Source organism: Salvelinus sp. IW2-2015, linkage group LG13 (assembly GCF_002910315.2).
Source record: "Salvelinus sp. IW2-2015 linkage group LG13, ASM291031v2, whole genome shotgun sequence".
Classification (NCBI taxonomy): domain Eukaryota; kingdom Metazoa; phylum Chordata; class Actinopteri; order Salmoniformes; family Salmonidae; genus Salvelinus; species Salvelinus sp. IW2-2015.
In genome coordinates, this window is record NC_036853.1 from 10,968,130 (window position 1) to 10,986,419 (window position 18,290).

General features: G+C 42.0%; 1 protein-coding gene across 2 annotated transcripts in view; it reads right to left on the reverse strand.

Annotated features, from left to right (window-relative positions):
* Nucleotides 1-18,290, reverse strand: part of LOC111972107 (RNA polymerase II elongation factor ELL) — a 48,407-nt gene that overhangs the window by 23,650 nt on the left and 6,467 nt on the right. Inside the window, exon 2 of one of the 2 annotated variants that reach the window (XM_023998965.2) lies at nt 5,441-5,485. In XM_023998965.2, coding sequence (XP_023854733.1) covers nt 5,441-5,485 — 45 coding nt within the window. Of the gene's footprint in view, nt 1-4,869; nt 4,965-5,440; nt 5,486-18,290 lie in introns of those variants that run through there. The other variant, XM_023998966.2, reaches the window with a different exon arrangement.

Here is an 18,290-nt window from a genome sequence, read left to right on the forward strand (position 1 = left end):
AGTGTCGTCCGCAAACTTGATGATTGTGTTGGAGGCATGCATGGCCACGCAGTCGTGGGTGAACAGGGAGTACAGGAGAGGGCTGAGAACGCACCCTTGTGGGGCCCCAGTGTTGAGGATCAGCGGGGTGGAGATGTTGTTACCTACCCTCACCACCTGGGGGCGGCCCGTCAGGAAGTCCAGTACCCAGTTGCACAGGGCGGGGTCGAGACCCAGGGTCTCGAGCTTGATGACGAGTTTGGAGGGTACTATGGTGTTAACTGCTGAGCTGTAGTCGATGAACAGGATTCTCACATAGGTATTCCTCTTGTCCAGATGGGTTAGGGCAGTATGCAGTGTGGTTGCGATTGCGTCGTCTTTGGATCTATTGGGGCGGTAAGCAAATTGGAGTGGGTCTTGCAACTCTACTTTGTCTCTATACTGGGACTTAGCTTGTTTGATTGCCTTGCGGAGGGAATAGCTACACTGTTTGTATTCGGTCATGTTTCCGTTCACCTTGCCCTGGTTAAAAGCAGTGGTTCGCGCTTTCAGTTTCGCGCGAATGCTGCCATCAATCCACGGTTTCTGGTTTAGGAATGTTTTAATAGTTGTTGTGGGTACAACATCGCCAATGCACTTTCTAATGAACTCGCTCACCGAATCAGCGTATTCGTCAATGTTGTTGTTGGCCGCAATGCGGAACATATCCGAATCCACGTGATCGAACCCCCCCCGGTGCACTTCCAGATACAGTAAAACCACTCACCACAACCCTCTAACTTATGAGCAATATAGTTTACTGCACACACACAAACATATCGGTGAGTAGTACTAGGCCTCAGTAGAATAGAGATTCATGTAAATTCGAGAAATTAAACCTCAAATCTACAACGTTGTTTGAATCCCTTGGAGCATGCCCCAGGCCCATCAGGTGTTCTGACATGTTCAGTGAATAAAGCTGTATAGCCAACAACAGCTTTACAACAGTAAACCCACTCACCACCCTGTAACTTATGAGCAACATACATGTAACTGCCTGAATAAAGGAAACCCCAACAGTGTCAGTAGGGAGTTTGGGCCACCAAAATCCCGAACAGCTTAAATGCGCCTTGGGATAGATTCTACAAGTGTTTGGAACTATTTTGGAGGGATGCAACACCATTCTGCCATGAGAAATTCCATCATTTGGTGTTTTGTTTATGGTGGAAAACGCTGTTTCAGGCACCGCTCCAGAATTGTTTAACTGGGTTGAGATCTGATGGCCGACACACACCCTTTGAGAGCCCTTTCAAAGTCACGGAGATCTCTTCTTCTAGCCATGGTAGCCCAAATAATGGGCAACTGGGAATTTATATACATGAAGCACGATGGGATGTTAATTAACTCAGGAACCACATCTGTGAGGAAGTGCCTGCTTTCAATATACTCAGTATCCCTCAATTACTCAAGTGTTTCCTTTATTTTGGCAGTTACCTATGTGTACTATAGGTAGGTGTCTATCAGGCTTGCATGGTGGCGATGTGGGAGGATGATGAGTAACAGGATGAGGCTTGAGGCTAAAAGACGGGGATGCATAGCTGAGCTAGGCTAGTCCACAAGTCCCCACTGATCTGTGACATTCTGCTTGTTTAACTGGTAATGTAAGTAAATGTAACAAGCAGTAAATCGTTACACAGGTATTTCTGAAGTAGTCAAGCCTGCTTAGCCATAATTGCTCTACTGCTCCCATGTTACAGGTGTTGCTTCTAGGCAAACTTGGGAATGAGTGAAATTACCACCTAGACTACTGCCCAGCGCAGAGGCCTCTTAATCACAGGGTTCGTAGCTGGTCCACACATCTGTTGGACTTTGTTTTTAAAGAGGGAAAATAATTAGCCAAACACTGGGCTGCTTTTAAGAGGCCCATGTGATGCAGATGTTGGGTTTTCTTGTAAAACGGATCCCGATTCCAGTATTATCCAGTACTATAGACAGGTGATGGTTGAGCTGTCAGAGTTCAGTGAAACACCCCGTAATCTTCTTCGAACAACAGTGAGTAGGTTAAACTGGCAGGGAGAGGTTGGAGAAATGAAGACCGATTTTAAAGCCATACGCCTCCCTCTCCTACAATGGAAAACAAATTCTAGAATTTGGGCCTGGACTCCCATGAGGATTTAAAAAATAAAAATAAATTTAACCTACGCCTGCTGGGGTAGAGAGTAGTTGGGTATGTGAGCAAGTCTCACTTTAACAGGAGTGGAGCTCCAGGCTTGAGAGAAGAACAGAGTGTTGGATGGGGTAGAGCGAGGCATGGCCAGGGGAGAGGGCGGTGTTTTGGGGAGTTCTGGCAGGCTTGCTGAGCAGGCTGACCCCTGGCTTGGTCTGTTGGCTCGCTGCAGTGTTGGAGAGCTGTGACCCACTGCTCCTCTAACACACTGGGGCTGATATACTCAAAGACCGCTATCTCGGTCTCTCTCCCTCTCTCACTAGCAGCCCAGCTCGGTTTACCCAAGGTCCTAACACGTGTGGAGCCTGCAGGTGGCCAACTATAAATAAACACTGGGCTCTCGGTTATGTGAGACGCTCAGCCTCAGCTCCAGTACAAACCTGCCTTTTATGCTCCACATGAAGAGATCTAGCCTTTCACAGTGCGGAGTTATCAACCCATTGCCTTGTGTGTTTATAAGAGAAACTGAATGGGATTAGACCAATTATCGTAATGTCCAATTGAGGTAGCCTGGATATTATAATAATCTTACTTCACAAGAAGAAAACAAACAGGACAACGATCATACTTCCTCATTCAAACGTTGCACTGAATATTATCGATTCACCCCTTCCTGATCATGCTTCCTCATTCAAACGTTCCGCTGAATATGATCGATTCACCATTTCCTAATCATGCTTCCTCATTCAAACGTTCCGCTGAATATCATCAATTCACCACTTCCTGGTGACTGCAGATGTGCACACCAGACACCCCTCTCATCAGTCAGAGTATGTCAATCTCACACACACTTTACAAGGGTAGTGTGTGTGTGTGTATAACCTGCGATGATTAAGAGGCAGTGGGACTCACTGGAAGGCAAAGGAGGGGTGAGTCAGTCTGACACAGTACAGGATTACAGAGTCGGGCCCCAGCTGTGAATGTGGGCTGATTGAGGATCCACGCAACAGATGTCCTGATCCCACTACAGGCAGGCCGGGGCCAACCAACCAACAGTAATGCTGCAGCAATGGGCTACTTCTTGAGCCTACTGGCAGTTATCTATGGACACTGGAACTTCACACAGATGTTACAGTCAGGTGGTGAATTACTACCCTCTCAAAAATACTTTACCCACATGAAAACCAGCGAGCCTCAAACCCACACTACATCTAGCCATAACCAACCAGACAGGTCGGAAGCAGCCTTCTCTCAGAGGAAATGCCAAGCCAAAAGGATGCATTTTATTACCAAAACATGCACTCAAATAAGAAACAGGGAGCATGGAAAGAGTGGTAGTCCATCCTCAACAAAAAGCTGAATGAACAGCACACTCCAGCGCACCCTCTCCACCAGACAGACACGGTCACCCACCCTACCCCCTCTTCCATCTGAAAAGCAAATGGATTGTAACAGCTATTTCCAACCCCCTTCTCTCTCTGCCTCTAGCTCCCCTCATATTTTGCACAGTCCTGCAAACAAAGCCTCTTTTCAGGCCAGGGGCACTGGAGAGGACTGGCCCTTCACAGCAGCTCCTCCTTAGCGTAATTAATGAAACAGCTGAGGGAAAGGCCGTGCAAAGCAGGGGGCATTCATCGCTGGCACAAGCCTGTCCTCCTCGCCAAATACAGCCAGACATACAGCCTGAGGAACACTGACACACAGTCGCACACACACTGTCGTCCACCCACACAGGATGTTTACCATCCTTGGGCTGTTTACCTTTCCTGACTATTCTTTGAGCTGGTTCTATTATGCCACCTTGACCCTGGAAGTGACTGAATGAAAGCTCTGCCAATATGAATGAATGTAAATGCTATGGTCATACTGAGCAGCCAACACATTTAGCAGGTTACCCCCTCACTCCCCCGCTTTCATTAGCATTCCGGTGTACTAATAGAACAGGTTCCTATCCAGACCCGCCATGATTCAGCCATTAAACACATGCATAATTCAGCACTTCAAACACCCAGTAAAAACACCATATTTTCTAACCATCTGATCTCTCAAGTTGATGGGAGCAATTACTGATACCTCCCGCTCCCACTAGAAGCATGAATTGGGGGGGGGGGGGAGACAGGCATCTGATGGAGATTTAACTACCTTATGAAAAATGCAGACGCTTTAAACACTCTCCAGCTTTATCAAATATTAGATTGAGGGTTTCAAGTTTTAATGTCATGTGTACAAGTACAGTGAAATGCCTTTATTGCCAGCGCTAAACCCAACAATGCAGAAATCAATATCAATGTAGTACTAAAAATAACATAAGGTAGAACAAAAAAAAAACACGAAAATAAGAACACGAGAAGTAAGCTATATACAGGGTCAGTTCCAATACCATATTTACAAATGGTTCATTAAAGACAAAGCCATGGTCGTGCATTGCTTCAAATGAGAGAATAGACTGTTCAAAACGTTTAAAGCACAATCCAATGGCCACTGAAACCTCTCACTTTGTAACCACGTTAGACACTGGGTTGCATGTGACCCACCTACCTTCTGTACACGGTACTGTTCAGACAGCTCGCTTAGCTTTAGCTTATCTAGGCCTAAACAGTACTGATTATCCAAACAATATAACGTAGACACGTTAGCAACATCTGTGGCACCGCTCCAGTTTATGTTCTGATGTCTGAAATGAAAACAAATCTAATCTACACCGTCAACACTTCAGTGTAAATGTCACTAACAAACTGACTCACATTAGTGAAGGCTTGATTGATGGAGAGATGTTGGACCAGCAGCGTTAGATGTCTGGAATGCATACAGTGCTGCTCATACTGTGAATGACAATGCTCGTCTTACAGATTTAAAAATAAAAAAAATCCCTACGGGCTAATTTGTAGAGACTGATGCTGTCCATAGTAGAAGAGCATGCGATGGGACTTGTCTGGGTAGTGTGCCCAGACAAGTTCCTTGTCTCTCACATGCACAGATCTTCTGTCTGTCCACCCTGTGAGGGGAATATCTAGGCCTGCTAGTACAGCCGCACTCGTCCTGCTCAGTGCAGATGTAATTGTAGCCACACATGTCGCTGCCAAAATATGACAGGAAATCTAATCCTGCCAGTCACTCGGAGACAACACAGCTCACTGCAGCTACAGAGGCCGTCTAGTCAATACTTGGTTATACACACACAGAACACAGTCCATGAATTAATGTTTTACCGATAGAAAAATGTGGTCTGTGGTGCAAACTCATTTGCAGACTCTGATCTCACAATTTTACTGCAAAATATAAAGAGTTGTTATTTATAACTTGAAATGCACTTACCCCTTGGTTTCCAGTAAATCGGATCAGCGGTTGTGAAGACAGGTCCTGAGAGAGATAGAGGACAAATAAACAGTCACATTGAAAACTGATCCTACTGAACAAGTGGATTTAATGAGTCAAACTTCATAGATCCTCCTTGGTGGGCAAAAAAGAGGACTGTTCAGTAAAGCCCATTCAGGAGACAGGCACATTAAACAGTATAAACACTGTGCATTACAATTGAAATCTAACCACATCCAAATGACCACCGGATTACCATGATGAATCTTTAACTAGTCTAAACGTACAGAAACCAGATGAGTAATCTGGATAATCTAGCTGTCCTTTATGATGGGACTAATCTGTCAAACAGCGTCACCTTTCCCACAGCAGTAACAGGTGAGTAGTCGTTCTCCCATATGCATACTACTCACTGCTTGCATGGAACTTTAAAAAAAATTGTCCTGTTTGGATGAGGTAAAAGCCTTCTGTATTTCACATCAAGCACTCAGTTTACAGAGTTTCTTAGAAGTTGCCTCGCTGTGCTGCTCCAACTAGCCTCCCTAAAATGTCAAGGCCTTGCCATCACTCAACATATTAAAACATTGTCTTTAGAGGGTGACAGGATAGAAATGCAAAGCAAGCAGCAGGCCATCCACGTCAATCAGCTGCGCTCCCTTCCCTGTTTTCATATTTCACCTACATTAGGCACACAGGCAGACAAAAAACCCACATACACAGGCATTTCCTGCAAAACAATCTGTACACATAAAAAGAAGCATGCCAGTTGCGCTGCAGTAAGATAAATGTGTGGTGTCCTCATTTGTTTTTCAGCACTCAGGCTATTCAGTGCAACGGCAAGCAGTTGGTACACTGCCAGCCAATCAGAATGGTGTTCCTGGTGCTGACATTTGTTGTTATTGTCCACTGTTAGCAGCCACCAGATGAGGCTCAGATAAATATGGTGAAGTTATGGGGGACAAACATTCAATAAATCAAAACTCTAGATGTTTGCAAAGCACTTGCTCATTGCTCATCTGATTTTATGCATAGGACTTGCCTGATCAATGTACTCAACAGCACAGCCAATCATATTAATTAATGACACAGGCAGACTAAAGGCAGACTACTCAACTGAGTTGTGTGAATAGCCATGTGAATTACCTCACCAAAAGCCTAACACACAAAAAAAAAAAACTAGTTGTGACCAAATATTTGTTCTAAGTTCTGAGGAAAATAACTTTGGTAAGTAACAACTTGTACATAAACTTTTATCCATAGCACTGAGGTTCTGGAACGCCATCAGTGTGGTCATCCATTTCTTCTAAAAGCCTTACCGTGTCCGAATGTGTGGGAGAAAAATAAGTTGGTTTAAGAACAGACGCTGGTGTTGAACTCAAAACAAGTTACCCCTTTCACCTACGGTAAACCTATTACACAATGGGTTACACTGCTAAAGAAGCCATGGTCTGCAGTACAGCAGACCACTGGGCACATCAGCGTAGAGCTTACTCTATCAAGTCAAGCAGACAAAGCAATTAACACACCACTACTGAACAAACCATTGATTGCATGATAGGAGACGATACAGGAGCAGAACATGATTTACTTGAACAAATCAAAAGTTACTTGTCACATTCACCGAATAAAACAGGTGTAGACCTTACCGTGAAATGCTTACTTACAAGCCCTTAACCAACAACGCAGTTAAGAAAATATTTACGATATAAACTACAGTTGCAAATAAAATATAAAGGGACACAAACAATGAGGCTATACACAGAGGGTACCAAGTCAATGTGCGGGAGTACAGGTTAGTCGAGGTCATTTCTACATGTAGGTAGGGGAAAATTGACTATGCATAGATAATAAACAGCGAGTAGCAGCAGTTTAAAGGGGGGGTCAAAGCAAATAGTCCGGGTGGCCATTTGATTAATTGTTCAGCAGTCTTCTGGCTTGGGGGTAGAAGCTGTTAAGGAGCCTTTTGGTCCTTGACTTAGCACTCCAGTACCACTTGCAGTGTGGTAGCAGAAAGAACATGACTTGGGAGACTGGAGTCTTGGGACAATTTTTTGGGCTTTCCTCTGGCACCACCTAGTATATAGGTCCTGGATGGCAGGAAGCTTGGCCTGGGCTGTACGCACTACCCTCTGTAGCGCCTTACAGGATGCCAAGCAATTGCTGGCTAGTCTAGGAGACTAAGCACAACATGTTTTCCACTAATCATAGCCAAGCTTCAAGGAGGAACATGCCTGACAACTCTGACAAGCAATAGAGGAAGTCCCTCTGGTTTCCTTCCTCATTGACACTTCTGGAGATCACATGTGAACCAGGAAGAGAGGCTAGCCTGCCCAGAGCACAGAGGAGCCTTTGGAAAGAGTAGGGTGACGCTGCCATTGGGCAGATGGTGGCACTGCAGAACATCCAACGACTGACACTGAGCCCACTCACACTGGCAGCTGTGAACATGGCACGTTGTGAACAGGGTAACCCCTGGTCTGTGGACATTGCCATTACCCAATGTATAATACAGGTTGTAGTTCTATGAATTTCTTTGCGGTCAGAAAGTGTTTTCTAATCATGGATGACATTTTGACACAAAGGTAATTTGTGTGTTCAGCCACATCCGTATTATAGGGCAGATTCCTTTTTCTCCACGTGTATTCTGACCTTAAACTTAAGCATGAGATTAGCATGCTTTTCACCGGCTATTTGTTTTGGGTGGAGATCAAAGTAGTTAAGGTATGGCGGAGGCGTCTACAGATTCAACGTATTCTGACCTCGACTTAATTCCACCACCTTTTCGCACAATGAATAAGGTCGACCGTCAGTTATACCAACATATATTTATAACTGTCACTTTAGTGGTAGTTTCCTTACATTTTGCATTATTCCATTACAATGTAATGGGGCATAAAGAACACAATGCACAATGTATCAAAACCAATTGTGACTGGACGATTTGGAGTGGAATACGTGATGCAACGTGAGAATTTCAATTTCACAAGTAATTCCGAATCGCATACAGTCATTGAAACATGCATGTCAAATTTCAGACCAACAGAATAGAGATCTTGTCCCAGGCGTTCCTCAGTACAACCCTGGCCTTTACTGGCTAGTCTAAAACCCAGACCTAGGAGCCTGAGCACTAGGTCTGGGGAGGATGTCAGATTCTCTATGACATTTGGAAAGGGGGAAAAAATGTATCCAGGGAGGGTCTTCTTCAGACAACTCTACCAACAAATCATGAGTTCGGGTATGCAGGGCTTAAAATGCAGGCGGGAACTGTGCTCATGTTTAGCTAGGGTTACAAGCAAATACAGCAATAAAGTCACGGGTGACGCGCCTCCCATTTCCAACGGACACCGGAACTTCTACAGGCGTGTAAGCTGGAATATTGGTGCATTGCGGGAGGCATTCAGTCTGTAGAGAGACTATTTCCTGAGATCTAGTTTTACCCAGACCTGTGCTCAATCTGAACCAGCCAGCCATTCAATGGAGCCTGCACGTTCCGTCAACCCCACCGCTGCAACATAAAACAGAGTACCCGAATTTAGCTCCCCCCCCCCACTGACATAGTGCAACACTCAGCCTGTTCATTTGAATGGGCTGCTGATATGTCACTATTCTCTGGGACTGGAGCCAAGAATGTTCCACAGAGCTAACCTGGGCTGGGCGATAAATATAATTAATTAGACTCATTCAAACGTATGCTTCTGCGCAATATTCCAAATGCCTGTATCGCAAGAATCAAGTTTGTTTATATATATATGAGTGTTTATGTCCGCTTGTTCTCATGTCTTTTTGGTCTTGTCTCCTTCACTCCCTCTGTGCACCTTTCCATTTTCACCAGTGATCTGTATATAATGTCTCCACCCAAACAATGGGAGTTGTTTTCCCAAAGGCGGGAAGGCAGGCAGCAAGCTTATGTCTAAAATAAGCCCATAGAAACTCATTGGGTTTATTTTGGACACATTTTGGCGAGACACACACCCCCACCAAGCCCGTCTCCAGCATTTAAAACAAAGATGTCAGAGAGGAAGAAGTGATCTCTCTGACAAGTGGTTTCAACTCGCTATTTGCGTTGGAGGTTTGGTCCAACAGAATTGGTCATATGGACACAGAAACAAACTTTATTTTACTGTAATAGAGCATAGAAAGGCTAACGATACTCTTTTTATGTCTCAACTGCTCAAATTGCATGCAGACACTACCAAAACAGGATTATCAATTAACATTTAATTCTGGAAAATGAATGCTCAGTTTGTCGCACAGCCACATCCCGCAAGCAGCATTTGAACTGTTTTACTGTCTAGTCTGTTTAATAAATGTGCAATAAGCATAAAACAATTATATAAAAGGAAATGGCAACTCATTCCCATTCTGAGAAATAAGGTAGGCCACTTGATTTCAACATCTGAACCAGGTTCAAAAAAAGTTGGAGACGGACAGAAGGGTGTGTTCATAATAATTAAACTCATCTGCCTTGTTAGCTAGCAAATAGATCTAAATTGGCTAAACATGAAATATATATAATAGCTGGCCACTCACTAGCACGTGGGCCTGTGCTTGAGAGATTGTTTATGAGACGTGTACATTTTTTATAATGCCTGCTACATGAAGTTAGTAATTATTAGTGTATGTGCATTATTCATGGTTCTGGTCATAAAAAAATAAATAAAAAAAAGCATATCAATAGACTGAGTTTGAAAGCCAGATCAGTAATTACTATAAAAAAGGTTGAACTATTTTGATAAAATAATGAATTGTTAGTGGGTCTTGTGGTTGTGGAAGACTTACAGGCCCTTCAGAAAGTAATTCCACATTTTGCTGTGTTACAGCCTGAATTCAAAATTGATTAAATTGATGGTTTTTCCCTCACCCATCTACAAGCAATACCCCAGAATTACAAAGTGAAAATATGTTCTTAGAAATGTTATAACATTTATTGAAAATGAAATACAAATCTAATTTACTTAGGTATTCACATCTGACTCAATACATGTTAAAATCAACTTTGGCAGTGATTACAGCTGTGAGTCTTTCTGGGTAAATCTCTATGAACTTTGCACACCTGGATTGTACAATATTTGCACATTACTATTTTAAATTCTTCAAGATCTGTCAAGTTGGTTGTTGATCAATGGTAGACAGCCATTTTCAAGTCTTGCCATAGATTTTCATGCCGATTTAAGTCAAAACTGTAACTAGACCACTCAGAAACATTCAATGTTGTCTTGCTAAACAACTCCAGTGTATATTTGGCCTTGTGTTTTAGGCTATTGTTCTGTTGAAAGGTGAATTTGTCTCCCAGTGTCTGTTGGAAAGCAAACCACCAGGTTTTCCTACAGGATTTTGCCTGTACTTACCACTATTCCATTTCTTTTTATCCTGAAGAACTCTATAGTCCTTGCAGATGACAAGCAAACGCATAACATGATGCAGCCACCACCATGCTTGTTGAATTTGCCCTAAACATGACACTTTGTATTCAGGACAATAAGTTAATTTCTTTGCCACATTTTTTGCAGTTTTACTTTAGTGCCTTATTGTAAACAGAATGCATGTTTTTAGAATATTTGTATTCTGTACAGGCTTCCTTCTTTTCACTCTGTCAATTAGGTTAGTATTGTAGAGTAACTACAATGTTGATCCATCCTCAGTTCTCCTATTACAGCCATTAAACTAATGGTTTTAAAGTCACCATTGGCCTCACGGTGAAATCCCTGAGTGTTTATCTTCCTCTCCAGCAACTGAGTTAGTAAGGATGCCTGGGTCTTTAGTGACTGGGTATATTGATACACCATCCAAAGTGCCAAAAATATCACCATGCTCAAAGGGATATAAAAATTTCAGTTTTACCCATCTACCAATAGGTGCCCTTCTTTGCAAGGCATTGAAAAACCTCCCTGGTATTTGTTTGAAATTCACTGCTCGAATTATGGCCCTTACAGGTAATTGTATATGTGGGGTACAGGGATGCGGTAGCTATTCAAAAATAAATGTTAAAACACTATTGTTGCACAACTTGTGACTAACACATTTTTACTTCTGAACTTATTTAGGCTTGCCATAAAGGAGTTTAACTTCTCTAGGATAGGGGGCAGCATTTTCACGTTTGGATGAAAAGCATACCCAAATTCAACTGCCAGCTACTCATCCCCAGAAGATAAGACATGCATATTATTAGTAGATTTGGATAGAAAACACTGAAGTTTCTAAAACTGTTGGAATCATGTCTGTGAGTATAATAGAACTTATTTAGCAGGCGAAACCGAGGACAAACCATTCAGATGTTTTTGTTGTTGTTGTCACTTTTCAATGGCTTTTCATTGGGAATCCAGATTTCTAATTGACCTTCTTGCAGTTTCTTCCGCTTCCACTGGATGTCAACAGTCTTTAGAAATTGGTTGAGGTTTTTTCCTTTGTGTAATGAAGAAGTACGGCCATCTTGAACAAGGGTCACTTGAAGTGTACTGTTAGATAAAGGCACGTGACCAGAAAGCTAGCTACAGTTTGTTTTAATCCTGTATTGAACACAGATCATCCCGTCTTCAATTTTAGCGATTATTTACGTAAAAAAATACCTAAAGCTGTATTACAAAAGTAGTTTGAAATGTTTTGGCAAAGTTTACAGGTAACTTTTGAGATATTTTGTAGTCACGTTGCACAAGTTGGAACCGGTGTTTTTCTGGATCAAACGCGCAAAATAAATGGACATTTTGGATATATATCGACGGAATTAATCGAACAAAATAACCATTTGTGATGTTTATGGGACATATTGGAGTGCCAACAACAGAAGCTCGTCAAAGGTAAGGCATGAATTATATTTTTATTTCTGCGTTTTGTGTCGCGCCTGCAGGGTTGAAATATGCTTCTCTCTCTTTGTTTACTCTGTTGCTATCCTCAGATAATAGCATCGTTTGATTTTGCCGAAAAGCCTATTTGAATTCTGACATGTTGGCTGGATTCACAACAAGTGTAGCTTTAATTTGGTATCTATCATGTGTGATTTCATGAAAGTTGGATTTTTATAGTAATTTATTTGAATTTGGCGCTCTGCATTTTCTCTGGCTTTTAGCCAAGTGAGACAGTAGCGTCCCGCCTAAACTCAGGTTTTTGGATATAAATATGAACTTTACCGAACAAAACATACATGTATTGTGTAACATGAAGTCCTATAAGTGTCATCTGATGAAGATCAAAGGTTAGTGATACATTTTTTCTCTTCCTGCTTTTTGTTACTCCTCTCTTTGGCTGGAAAAATGGCTGTGTTTTTCTGTGACTTGGCTCTGACCTAACATAATCGTTTGGTGTGCTTTCGTCGTAAAGCCTATTTGAATTCTGACATGTTGGCTGGATTCACAACAAGTGTAGCTTTAATTTGGTATCTTTCATGTGTGATTTCATGAAAGTTGGATTTTTATAGTAATTTATTTGAATTTGGCACTCTGCATTTTTACTGGCTTTTGGCCAAGTGGTAGGTTAGCGTCCCACATATCCCAGAGAAGGTAATACTTGACTCCAGACACCAGCTTTTCATTTTTTATTCATTTGTAAACAATTCCACTGTGACATTATGGGTTATTGTGTGGAGGCCAGTGACAATATCTCAATTCAATCCATTTTAAATTGAGGCTGTAACATAACATGTGGAAAACGTCAAGGGGTGTGAATACTTTCTGAAGGCATTGTCCTGTATATTTAGCCTAGGTATAATTTCACAGGACCTGAATTAGGATTATTCCTGACTGAAATGCAGTGCATTTTTACCTTTGATTGTACAACAAAGCATAGAAAAAACAGATATCATAAATCCATACATTTGAGAAGAAAAAAAATCTACATATGATTTTTAGGCCATATCACCCAGCCCTAAATTGAGGGATGGTGATCCTTCAACATTCAACTGTTGGCAATTTAATGGGTGGTTTGGACACTGGGAAGTTCTTGACGTGCGGACTAGTTGGCAAAGTGTCATCTGATCTGCATGCAAAGAGATAAGGCAGATTACACACACAGACCGTGCCAAAGTAAAGGCACAGCACAATGTTTTCACCAGTGCTTTCCCCTTTAAAAAAAGTTAGGCCTCTAGTTGGATTACAGTCCTGCAATAGAATAGCGAGTTCTAATCCCCATCCACAGGACCGGCCGGTAACCAGACTATCCTAGGACTAAAATATCACTGGGTCGTTAGGAGGGCTACTCCTAAAACACTGCAGGCGGCAATTTTCACTGTGCATTTTGTACCAAATCAACACGCCTGTTGATAATCTCAACAGTGCAGTGATGAGACTCCCCTCACCTCTCCGGGGAGACAACTTGCACCTCTATAAACACTGGTTCAAGTTTGAATGTAGCATCAATGCTCACAAAAATCAATCATTGCGTTGGCTTGAAATCACGTAAAAGGAGTCTCCAAAGAGTTTTCCCATATTGGCACAGATCTTTGAAATAAAAATATGTTTTTAAACGGAAATCAAGTTGGGCTATATAAAACTGCTAAATGTATTAAACGACATTAAAACAGCTAAAAGTATGATTGACTGCATAAGAGGCTGTTTCCACATGGAAATGTGTTATCACAGTGGCGTAGCACCAAAGTTCCAATCATTGGGAAGATCTGTGTAACACTAAATCAACACACTACAGGACATTCAACTAGTTTACAACAGCTGTCTGCAGAGGAATTGAAAAATCAAAAAATTCCATAAAGATAGTTGTAAAGTGAAGGTGAGAATTTCTATAAAGTTTATAGAATCAGCTTAAATTGGAACTTGATATAATCTACATCTTCTTTAAATAACTTTGAGATCCCCCAATGACACCAAAAAAGAACACAGTTGGGGGTTCCAGTTGTAGGTAGGAGCGAGGGAAAACTATTCAACATGTGACAAAGCACCAGCCAACTCCAACTTGAAAATATCAGCGCATGTCAAATCAAATGACCATACAACTGTGTGACATTAACTAAACCTGTGACACGAGTGTAAGAACAGACGCTGTTATGAGGATAACCCTGAACTTTCCAGGACTCATCTGTGAGGGGGCCAGTGGAACTGAGTAGCACCCCACGTTGGCCCAGGGCCTGGGACATGGTGCTAAGATCCAACAACCGCTCATTTCCACACGCAGTGATGGCACCGGATCAGCACTCAGCAGGACAGGACATCATCTGGGGCAGCTCCCAATGCTTGACTACTGGGAAATACACAGCGCAATCACTAGACATATGAGACCTAGCAAGAATGCAGGTCAGCTCTGTACACAGTGATACCAGGCCATCCAGTGTGACTAGCCCACGGGACTGAGGGCCACACCATCCATGACATTTGAGTCATATTTGGCTGTGGTTATGATCTCGCTAGCTAGTGCCCCATTCGTTCTGTTCAAACTGGGGAGTCAGCATTACTTAAATATCCGTGGCACCAGGGGCCTCAAATATAACCGCTGCGTACATTTTACACTAAATATCTGAGCCATTTCAGAAAAGACTGCGCACGTACAAAAATAGATATATAAACTTGCTGCACGCCATATATACACATATTTCCCATTATAAATCAGACCCATCCTGAAATTGTGTGAGTGAACGAGCATTAAAACTCAGTCTGAAAAATGCCCTTATATGCTGTATACTTTGGAAGAATTGGAATTAGGCAAAGGATATTTTTTAAGGAAATACCAATGAATAACTTGATTAAATATCTCTGGAGGTGTTGAGAGAATGTTTTAAACTTATAGTGACATTTGCTGTATTTGACTGTTTCTGAAAGAACAATCTATTGTAAATTGTGATCATTTCAATTCACTAATGTTTTGCGTTTACTTTTACTAAATATGCTGCACTGCCCACATTTTCAAGCATGTCTACTAAAATTACAGTAGGCCTACTTAGTGGTAGTCTAGACACTTCAAAGCAAAAATATTAACTGTCTGTTAAATTCTACTGTATACTATAAACCGTGCTCCCTTTTGGATGCATAGCGCAAAATACTTGTTCAATACACACAAAAAGCTTATTTCTCTGAAATTTTGTGCACAAATTTGTTTACATCCATGTTAGTAAGCATTTCTGCTTTGCCAAGATATCCATCCACCTGACAGGTGTGGAATATCAAGACGCTGATTAAACAGCATGATCATTACAGGTGCACCTTGTGCTGGGGACAATAAAAGGCCCCTAAAACGTGCAGTTGTCGCAACACAATGCCACAGATGTCTCAAGTTGAGGGAGTGTGCATTTGGCATGCTGACTGAAGGAATGTCCACCATTGCTGTTGCCAGAGAAGCGAATGTTAATTTCTCTACCATAAGCCGTCTCCAACGTTGTTTTAGAGAATGTGGCAATACATCCAACCGGCCTCACAACCGCAGACCACGTGTAACCACGCCAGCCCAGGACCTCCACATCCGGCTTCTTCACTTACGGGATCGTCTGAGACCAGCCACCTGGACAGCTGGTGAAACTGTGGGTTTGCACAACCCAATAATTTCTGACCACACTGTCAGAAACTGTCTCAGGGAAGATAATCTGCATGCTCGTCGTCCTCACCGGGGTCTTGACCTGACTGTGGTTCGACGTCGTAACGGACTTCAGGGGGAAAATATTCACCTTCTATGGCCACTGGTACGCTGGAGAAGTGTGCTCTTCACAGATGAATCCTGTTTTCAACTGTACTGGGCAGATGGCAGACAGCGTGTATGACATCGTGCAGGCGAGCAGTTTGCTCATGTCAACGTTGTGAACAGAGTGCCCCATGGTGGCAGTGGGGTTATGGTATGGGCAGGCATAAGCTTCGGACAACGAACACAACTGCATTTTATCAACAGCAACTTGAATGCACAGAAATACCGTGATGAGAACCTGAGGCCCATTGTTGTGCCATTCGGCTGGCGCCATAACCTCATGTTTCAGCATGATAATGCACGGCCCCATGTCGCAAGGATCTGTACACAATTCCTGGAAGCTGAACATGTCCCAGTTCTTCCATGGCCTGCATACTCACCAGACATGTCACCCATTGAGCATGTTTGGGATGCTCTGGATCGACATGCATGACAGCATATTCCAGTTCCCGCCAGTATCCAGCAACTTCACACAGCATTGAAGAGGAGTAAGACAACATTCCACAGGCCACAATCAACAGCCTGATCAACTCTATGCAAAGGAGATGTGATGCGCTGCATGAGGCAAATGGTGGTCACACCAGACAGACTGGTTTTCTGATCCACGAACAAACCTTTATTTTTTTAAGTATCCGCCTTCCCATTCATGTGAAATCCATAGATTAGGGCCTAATGAATTTATTTAAATTGACTGATTTCCTTATATAAAACTGCAACTCAGTAAACTCTTGAAATTGTTGCATTTATATTTTTGTTCAGTGTAATAGCCTACAACAGGCCCAATTAAATGAGAGATGAGTATGGTAATTTCTTGCAAGCTAAACTGTCATCGGGAATATGAACCCATCATGACAAGAAAAAGTGGTGAGGAATTAGTGTAATGTTATGAAAATATGTATTATGTTTATTAATAAAATATTGTTTACTTGCAATATTAGAAATGACAATAGGCTATTCAGAGACATATACAGTAGCCTAAAAAACAAATGGAAAAGGTGAATAGTCTGTTCTACCGTTAAACTGTGCTCAGGATCAGATCGATCAAAATACTTTAAATTGTTTTTATTTAGTGTAAAGTGGATCCAATTAAGGCACTTTGTAGGCCTATATGTTACTTCACGAGTATGAAACCATCAGTCAGAAAAGATTAGGAAAATATTCTGAAATGATCATGGAAATTAAATAGATGCCCATTTCTAACTGTTTTAGAATGAAAAAATGCCCCAAAATCTTAGCGCTTCTCACTAACAGCAAATGTTTGTATTTTATTATATTTCCCAGTTTTTTGTTATGAAAAAGCGTGTGGTCATATCCCCCATTTTCTCAAAATACTAAGCTACTTGCAATGCAATACTTCAACCAATAGAAACTGTGCATACACATGGTCTAAAGTTTATGCGAAGCTAAACACATTCTCACGTCAACCTTTGCGTGAAAATTGGCGCACGTGTTTTGGGGTATATTTTGTACGTAGACACTGGAGACCAGCCCAAAACATGTACCAGTCGCTGTTACTTAAACCTACCTTGTAGCATCACAGAGCACATGAAACAAAAACTTCCAATGTGCGTTTTGTCAATTAAGCAAATTACATTTGAGTTTCAGATAACACAAAATATGGGATACAGTAACAAATGGAGATTTGTTGTCATCCAAAGCGGGGGACTTTTTGTTGTAAAAACAGCAACAAGATGTAAAAATGTACATTCCATTTAGTCTTACTTCATGTGATGTTTGAGCAATTGGGTGGAAATTGTGTATTCCATTCTTATAAAGACACATTGCCAGTGCCAGAATGGAAGGCCTTCACCTGGAGAGGTAACAAAAGTGCATACTAAGTGGGATAGAGGACAGCTCTCATTAAAGCTCAATCAGTTCCTTGTCTCTGGTGTCAAGGGGAAAAAGTCAACCCAGAGCACTAATGTCACTCCTTGTGCCCGCCAGCAAACTAAAAGGCTTTAGCCTAGACGGAAATGCTCCACAAAGACGAGGCTAGTTTGTGAAGGCACTTATATCAAATATCTCTGGAAACCTACTAGCAAGACTGGATCACTTGTGAGAAACACAAAATGTTCATGTTGTATTCTGAGTAACATAATGGTTAAAAGTTTTGGCTAAGCTTTTCAATTAAAAACTGAATTGAAATTAGAAACACTTCTGTTCACCCTTGTATTATACATTGAGCTAAATTCTCTACACATACCAGGGGCCTGAAGGTTGATGTACTGTGTAAGGAATG